The sequence below is a fragment of the Lithobates pipiens genome, unplaced genomic scaffold (genome assembly GCF_037356315.1).
Source record: "Lithobates pipiens isolate NorthernLeopardFrog02 unplaced genomic scaffold, aLitPip1_a1.2 Scaffold_13, whole genome shotgun sequence".
NCBI lineage: Eukaryota > Metazoa > Chordata > Amphibia > Anura > Ranidae > Lithobates > Lithobates pipiens.
The window spans coordinates 499,786,448-499,795,309 of record NW_027507718.1 but is presented as its reverse complement, the minus strand read 5'-3'; the positions used below and the strand labels follow the sequence as shown (position 1 = coordinate 499,795,309).

The 8,862-nt window shown below is 45.7% G+C and overlaps 1 protein-coding gene across 1 annotated transcript in view; it reads left to right on the top strand.

Annotated features, from left to right (window-relative positions):
* Window positions 1-974: 974 nt before the first annotated feature.
* Window positions 975-8,862, top strand: part of SUCLG1 (succinate-CoA ligase GDP/ADP-forming subunit alpha) — an 83,780-nt gene continuing 75,892 nt past the window's right edge. Inside the window, exon 1 of the mRNA XM_077478020.1 lies at window positions 975-1,164. Within this exon, the coding sequence (XP_077334146.1) occupies window positions 1,131-1,164 (34 nt within the window). The 5' untranslated portion in view covers window positions 975-1,130. The remainder of the gene's footprint in view (window positions 1,165-8,862) is intronic.

Sequence of the window (8,862 nt, the reverse complement as noted above, 5' to 3'; positions counted from 1 at the left end):
CGCTGTATAAATGTCAATGGTCCCAAAAAAGTGTCAACAGCAAAGTGTCCGCCGCAATTTCGCAGTCCCACTAAAAATCGCCGATCACTGCCATTACTAGTAAAAAATAATAATAAAAATGCTATAAATCTATATATTGTGTATACGCTATAACTTTTGCGAAAATCAATCGCTTATTGCGTTTTTTTTTTTTTACCGGAAATACATATCAGCCTAAACTGATGAATGCATTTGTTTTTTTTTGTTATATATTTATCACAGCACAAAGTAAAAAATATTGTTTTTGCAAAATTGTTAGTCTTTTTTGTTTATAGTGCAAAAAAATAAATAAATAGAGGTGATCAAATACCACCAAAAAAACTCTATTTGTGGGGAAAAAGGACATCAATTTTTTTTGGGTACAATGTTGCACGACCGCACAATTGTCAGTTAAATCTACGCAGTGCCGTATTGCAAAAAATGACCTGATCATTAAGGGGGCAAATCCTTCTGGGGCTGAAGTGGGTAATAATGTGAGGGCCTGCCCAGATAATACATACAATTTGTACAATTTCATACAAGGAAATTGTGCAATAAGATTGCAGAGCTGAGGATTATTCTCCACGTTTTTTCCTGTCCCAGAGGGCACACTTTACTATCTCTCCTGAAGGTATGTCAAATGTGAAGCACTTTGGCAAGTTCATGAACTCTAACTTGTCTCCAGAGAAGCCTCCATTTTGCTGCAGCCTTACCCTTACATATAACGGAACTGCAGGCTCCCGAAACATGGCCGCCCCCTCACTCTTGTACCATATTTATGGAGACACTTCTCAAAGGGGATCTTTACGGCCAGCAAACAGAACATTGGAAATGTCATCCCCGCTGACGTCGTGTAGCTGCCCTAATAAAAAGTAATGTGTAAATTCTGACAAAGCTCAACTAGAATATCGGAATCCCTTCACCGCCACTTGTAATATCGGCGCTGCGGGCTATGAAGGCGTAGACTGCGGTCATTGTGAAGTGACGCGGCTGTGAAGGATTCCTCCCCAGTCAGGCAGTACAGAAGGCAGCCCCGCAGTCTCTTTGAGGACCCCATTGACTTCCTTCCTCTGCTGCAAGGCCCGGGCTGTCATTGGTGAAGGACCCACAACATGTTCCAGGGACGGCTCATCACCCGGCTGCTATGTGAGTGTCAGTGGGGCTGTGTGTGAGCCGCCTTTATGGAGGAGCGGCCTGTGCATGCACCATGGTGGTGCTGGGTGGAACTAAAGGGCCCAGCGTGCCCTGCCAGTGTATGACCCTGACTGGCCAGACATGGGGGGACCTCAGAGCTACTGGGGGGCTGAAAGGCCTGCACAGGGGTCATCTGCTAGCTGGGGAGGACATTGGGTGGCTGCATGGGGGCTCCATGCAAACACTGGACTCTGTGTATGAGAGATATATATAGCATGCATTTGACACTGAATGGAATTTTGATTTAGAATTTTTCTAAATAAATTTTAAGTGCAGCAATCCCACCTGATTGTTTATATATATATATATATATATATATATATATATATATATATAACCTGTGGACGGGTCTCATTGCTTGCACTGCTACATCTGGATCGTGTGCACTCCACCCTCCACATTTCTTCAAGAGAGCTCTAGAGCCAGAGGGAGCGCTCTAGAGCCAGAGGGAGAGATCGAGCTAGAGAGAGAGCCAGAGGGAGAGATCGAGCTAGAGAGAGAGCCAGAGGGAGAGCTCTAGAGCCAGAGGGAGAGATCGAGCTAGAGAGAGAGCCAGAGGGAGCGCTCTAGAGCCAGAGGGAGAGATCGAGCTAGAGAGAGAGCCAGAGGGAGAGCTCTAGAGCCAGAGGGAGAGATCGAGCTAGAGAGAGAGCCAGAGGGAGAGCTCTAGAGCCAGAGGGAGAGATCGAGCTAGAGAGAGAGCCAGAGGGAGAGCTCTAGAGCCAGAGGGAGAGATCGAGCTAGAGAGAGAGCCAGAGGGAGAGCTCTAGAGCCAGAGGGAGAGATCGAGCTAGAGAGAGAGCCAGAGGGAGAGCTCTAGAGCCAGAGGGAGAGATCGAGCTAGAGAGAGAGCCAGAGGGAGAGCTCTAGAGCCAGAGGGAGAGATCGAGCTAGAGAGAGAGCCAGAGGGAGAGCTCTAGAGCCAGAGGGAGAGATCGAGCTAGAGAGAGAGCCAGAGGGAGAGCTCTAGAGCCAGAGGGAGAGATCGAGCTAGAGAGAGAGCCAGAGGGAGAGCTCTAGAGCCAGAGGGAGAGATCGAGCTAGAGAGAGAGCCAGAGGGAGAGCTCTAGAGCCAGAGGGAGAGATCGAGCTAGAGAGAGAGCCAGAGGGAGAGCTCTAGAGCCAGAGGGAGAGATCGAGCTAGAGAGAGAGCCAGAGGGAGAGATCGAGCTAGAGAGAGAGCCAGAGGGAGAGCTCTAGAGCCAGAGGGAGAGATCGAGCTAGAGAGAGAGCCAGAGGGAGCGCTCTAGAGCCAGAGGGAGAGATCGAGCTAGAGAGAGAGCCAGAGGGAGAGCTCTAGAGCCAGAGGGAGAGATCGAGCTAGAGAGAGAGCCAGAGGGAGAGCTCTAGAGCCAGAGGGAGAGATCGAGCTAGAGAGAGAGCCAGAGGGAGAGCTCTAGAGCCAGAGGGAGAGATCGAGCTAGAGAGAGAGCCAGAGGGAGAGATCGAGCTAGAGAGAGAGCGCCAGAGAGCGCGAGCTAGAGCGCCAGAGAGAGCACCAGCGAGCTAGAGCGCCAGAGAGAGCACCAGCGAGCTAGAGCGCCAGAGAGAGAGAGATCGAGCTAGAGCACCAGAGAGAGAGATCGAGCTAGAGCACCAGAGAGAGAGATCGAGCTAGAGCACCAGAGAGAGAGATCGAGCTAGAGCACCAGAGAGAGAGATCGAGCTAGAGCACCAGAGAGAGAGATCGAGCTAGAGCACCAGAGAGAGAGATCGAGCTAGAGCACCAGAGAGAGAGATCGAGCTAGAGCACCAGAGAGAGAGATCGAGCTAGAGCACCAGAGAGAGAGATCGAGCGAGAGAGCACTAACGAGAGAGATCGAGCTAGAGCACCAGAGCGCCAGCGAGAGAGATAGAGCATGCTAGATTGCTAGAGAGCGTGCGAGAGAGAGAGATCTCTCTCTTAGAATATCATCAAAAAGTTAATGTAATTTTTAGTAATTCAATTCAAAAAGTCATATATTTTATATAGATGTGTTACACACAGAGTGATATATTTCAAGCATTTCTTTCTTTTAATTTTGATGATTATGGCTTAGTTAGTGGAAACCCAGTATGTCAGAAAATGAGAATATTACATAAGACTAATTTAAAAATCTTTTTATTTATTTTGTTATACAGAAATGTTGTCTTACTGATGTGCATGTACATCAGGGGTAGGCAGCCTGGGGCCCTCCAGCTGTTGCAGAACTGCAAGTCCCATCATGGCTCTGGGAGTAATTGTAACTGCCAGCCTTGCAATGCCACATGGGAAATGTAGTTTCACAACAGCTGGAGGGCCCCAGGTTGCCTACCCCTGATGTACAGTATAGTACGCACTCTATACTTAGAGCAATTCATGCAAAAAGAACCCCGACTATCGATGCGGCGTGGCATGGAGGAGATCAGCCTTTGGCACGGCTGAGGTGTTATGGAAGCCCAGGTGGCTTTGATAGCGGCCTTCAGCTCATCTGCATTGTTGGGTCTGGTGTCTCTCAGCTTCCTCTTGACAATACCCCACAGATTCTCTATGGGGTTTAGGTCAGGTGAGTTTGCTGGCCAATCAAGCACAGTGATACTATAATCCTCAAACCAGGTATTGGTACTTTTGGCAGTGTGGGCGGGTGCCAAGTCCTGCTGGAAAATTAAATCAGCATCTCTTAAATGTGGTCAGCAGAGGGAAGCATCAAGTGCTGCAGAATTTGTGAACAAGCCTGGTGTGTCTGTGTGAAACGCGTTAACCTTAGTCCTGTTTTACTTGTCTGGCAAGTGACACTAAAGAATTTCTACAAGCAATTACTTTGTTCCTGTGTGCGGCCCTTTCCCCTGCTGCCGGGCCACTAAGGGCTGATTCACACCTATGCATTTTTTAGTGCTTTTTGCAGATTTGCACTACAGTCCACTTATCATGGTTTACTATGGAACACATTCTGTAGTGCAAATCTGCAAAAAGCACTAAAAATGCATAGGTGTGAATCGGGCCTAAGAGAGAGCAGCGAGCTTTGCTCCTGCACAGTAGGGACCCGGCTGTGAAAAACTTCACACCGGACCTCATCCAACTTGGGTTCTGTGACTCTCCACTCTTCTCCATACTCCAAATGATAAAATGTAACCTCTTCCACAGTCAGTGCTGATTTAGGGAGCCGTCATCTGCTGGTCTACTGTGTTTTATCAAGTCCAAACTCCGCGCAGCCCTCTACCAAGCGCTGAGCAGACCGCTGGCTCTAGGTCGTTCCTGTATTTAAAAAAATCACTCCTTTCGTAAGACCCCTTTCACACGGGAGCGACGGCGCCACTATTTTTAGCGGCGCTTTACTGTAAATTTTGCAGCACAGCAGCACTCTGTCGGTGGTATGGCCACGCTGCCCCATTGATTTCAATGGGCAGGAGCGGTGTATACACCCCTCCTTCACCACTCCAAACATGCTGCTAGCAGGACCTTTTTTTTTTTTTTTTTTTCTTTTTTTACCATCCTGGTGCACACCACTCCAGTGTGAGAGCCCTCGGGGCTTTCACACCGGAGACACAGCAGCTGCTCTTTCAGGGCACTTTGCAGGCCCTATTTTTAGCGCTGTAGTGCCTGCGGAGCGCCCCACTGTGAAAGGGGTCTTCATCTAATAGAAGGCAGAGCAGGTGGCACACTCTGGGCTCTGTGAGCACAAAATAATTCTTGTATTTTCTCTGTCCATGTATTTATTATTATTATTATTATTATTCAGGATTTATATAGTGCAAACAATTTGTGCAGCACTTTATAATCTAAAGGTAGGCAATACAGCAAGAATACAATTCTTATTTATTACATATACCACCAGCCATTTATAGAGTGCTTTATTGTACATACACATCACTCCTGGCCTGCAAGGTTCTTGCATGTTAAAGAAGTGTGGGATTTTTTTATGATTTTATTTTTTTAATCCTGCTTCTTCTCTTCTCCAATGTTCACACTTGTCCTGACCCCCCCCTCCGCTGCTGCACAGCTATTCACTTGAAAGCTCAGTGTGCTGCTACTTCTCCTCCCTCAGCTCTTATGCAGCTGAGAACAGAGGGAATGCGATCACTTAATAAAAAAAAAAAAAAAAAGTACATGTTTTGCCTTTCATTTAATTTCTATTTTAAGCTGAATGGATTGTTTTACAAGGTGATCATTTGCAATCGTTTTTAGGTCCCTCTCACATGCGCACACACATACTAGGATCAATTTAGATCAGTGATGGTGAACCTTGGCACCCCAGTTGTTTTAAAACTAAATTTCCCATGATGCTCTTGCACTCTGCAGTGTAGTTGAGCATCATGGGGAATATAATTCCAAAACATCTGAGTGCCGAGGTTTGCCATCACCAATACGTTTTTACCAGCATGTCTTTGGAGCCGGGGAAGAATACCAGGCAAGCACAGGGAGAACATGCAAACTCCATGCAGACAGTGTCCTAACCAGGATACAAACCTGGCCAATCGGCACCAAGAGACTCAATTAAGAACTGTCTGTCCTGCAAGGCAGAAGTGCTAACCACTCATCCGCTGTGCTGCCCTGTGGGAGTTCACCTGAACGAGGACTGAAGGGAAAGTTCCCCAGCAGATCCTGGACTGCAATAAAAAAACCTTAATTTGGCTGGAGAGTAGAGATTTCAATAATTGTCCCCTTTTTGCTTTTCTATGTAGTTACTCCAACTCTACCTCACTAGTCCTTGAGGCGTTCAGTGTTCAAATTTTGCTTTGCTGAATGGAAGAAAAGGGATCCCGGCTGGGCTGTGAGCAAAGTGCACGGCTGTAATCTCCATACATCATTTACCTGTTGACAGAGCCGTCACAGCTGCCCCAGTGAACTTTGCTCCGATGCCGACGGGTGAAGGCGCTGTTAGCAGGAATCCATTGCTGAGCATTCATTAACCTTCCCAAAGGCCTCCAACAAACTTTTCAGGTTCTGACTAGTTCCATAGCTTCCAACTGTCCCTGATTCCGAGCAATGTCCCCCTGTCCCTCATTCCCCCTCATTTGTCCCTCATTTTGGTCTGATCTATATAGATGTATATAAAATGCACTTTTTATCTATCAAAAAGTGTTTCCCAGAGATAAACCTTTCATCTGATTTCTAAATTGCTGCATTTGTAAATTTTAAGAGCCAATATAAAGGAATATTAGTGGTTAAACCCACATTTGCATTTTTAACCACTTGACCACTGGGCACTTAAACACCCTTAATAACCAGACCCATTTTCAGCTTTCGGTGCTCTCACATTTTGAATGACAATTACTCAGTCATGCAACACTGGACCTATATGACATTTTTTTGTCCTTTTTTTCACACAAATGGAGCTTTCTTTTGGTGGTATTTAATCACTGCTCGGTTTTTTATTTTTTGTGCTATAAAAGAAAAAATACTGAAAATTCTGTAAAAAAAAAAAAAAAGAATTTTTCTTCATTTCTGTTATAAAATTTAGCAGATTAGTAATTTTTTCTTCATAAATTTTGGCCAAAATATATACTACTACATATCTTTGGTAAAAAATAAGTACAAATTGGTGGATATTATTTGGTCTTTGTGAAAGTTATAGAGTCCACAAGCTATGGTGCCAATATCTGAAAATTCATCACACCTGAAGTACTGACGGCCTATTTCAATTCTTGAGACCCTAACATGCCAGAAAAGTACAAATACCCCCAAAATGACCCCTTTTTGGAAAGAAGACATTCCAAGGTATTTAGTAAGAGGCATGATGAGTTTTTTGAAATTGTCATTTTTTCCCACAATTCTTTGCAAAATCAAGATTTTTTTTTTACTTCTTTTTATTTTTTTTTTCACAAAATTGTCATATTATCAGGTTATTTCTCACACAGCATATGCATACCACAAATTACACCCCAAAACACATTCTGCTATTACTCCCGTGTACGGCGATACCACATGTGTGAGACTTTTACACAGCGTGGCCACATACAGAGGCCCAAAATGCAGGGAGCACCATCAGGCGTTCTGGAGCACCCAGGACAATTCTGACATTTCTCTCCTACATGTAAAAATCATAATTTATTTGCTTGAAAATTACATCGAATCCAAAAACATTATATATGTTTTTTTAGCAAACACCCTGGAGAATACAATGGTGGTCGTTGCAAATTTTTATCTCGCACGGTATTTGCGCAGCAATTTTTTGAATGCTTTTTTTTGGAAAAAAAACTGTTTTGTGCTTAAAAAAAAAAAAAAAAAAAAAAAACACAGTAGAGTTAGCCCAATTTTTGCATAATGTGAAAGATGAAGTTACGCTGAGTAAATAGATACCTAACATGTCACTCTTCAAAATTGCACAGGCTCGTGGAATGGCGCCAAACGTCGCTACTTAAAAATCCCCATAGGCGACGATTTAATTTTTTTTTACTGGTTATATGTTTTGAGTTACAGAGGAGGTCTAGGGCTAGAATTATTGCTCTCGCACCAACGTACGCAGCGATACCTCACATGTGTGGTTTGAACACTGTTTTCATATGTGAGCGGGACTTACGTATGCGTTCGCTTCTGCATGCGAGCACATGGGGAAAGGGGCGCTTTAAAAAAAAAAAAATGTTCATTTTACTTTATTTATTTTAGTTTGACATTTTTTTTTTCCCCCCAAAAAATTTTTTTGATCACTTTTATTCCTATTACAAGGAATGTAAACATCCCTTGTAATAGGAATATGGCATGACAGGTCCTCTTTACAGTGAGATATGGGGTCAATAAGACCCCACATCTCACCTCTAAGCTGGGAAGCCTGAAAAAAAAAAAAAAAAAAAGATTCTGGATTTGATCGTATTGGCGAGTCGGTAGAAGCACCGGAGGGCGGCGGGAGGGGGGGGGGGGGGTGTCTATGGCTGGGTATTGCAGGGTATCACTGACTATGGCTGGGTATCTCAGAGTATGGCGTTGCAGAGCATTGCAGGATATTGGTGGGTGTTGCAGAGTGTTGCACGGTATTGGCGGGTGTTGCACGGTATTGGCGGGTGTTGCACGGTATTGGCGGGTGTTGCACGGTATTGGCGGGTGTTGCACGGTATTGGCGGGTGTTGCACGGTATTGGCGGGTGTTGCACGGTATTGGCGGGTGTTGCAGGGTATTGGCGGGTGTTGCAGAGCATTGCAGGTTATTGGCGGGTGTTGCAGGGTGTTGCAGGGTATTGCAGAGTAATGGCAGGGAATTGAGGGGTTAATTTTCGGTGAGCAGCGATGTGGGCACTGCAGATGCAGCCCACATCGCTGCTGACACCGATCTCTCTCTCTTTCCCCCTCCGCTGTTCCGATCGGTACAGAGAGGGGGAGGGAGGAACCGGCGTCATAATATGACGCCGGTTTGTTTACAAGTGATCACTCCGTCATTTGACGGAGCGATCACGTGGTAAACGGCTGCTATGAGCGGCCGTTTACCGTGATGCGCCGGGTCCTGTGGACCCGGCGGTCACGGATGCTCTCGAGTGCGCGCCCCAGGGGGCACGCGAGAGCGGAATTCTGGGAGTACATCATATGATGGCCTCCCAGAGTTAAGAAACCGCCCTGTAGCCGTCATTCGGCTATAGGGCGGTTATTAAGTGGTTAACCAATCTTGTGTTTCTCCTTTTAACCGCTTCAGCCCTGGAAGATTCTACCCCCTTGCTGAGCAGAGCACTTTTTGTTATTCGGCACTGCGTCGCTTTAACTGAC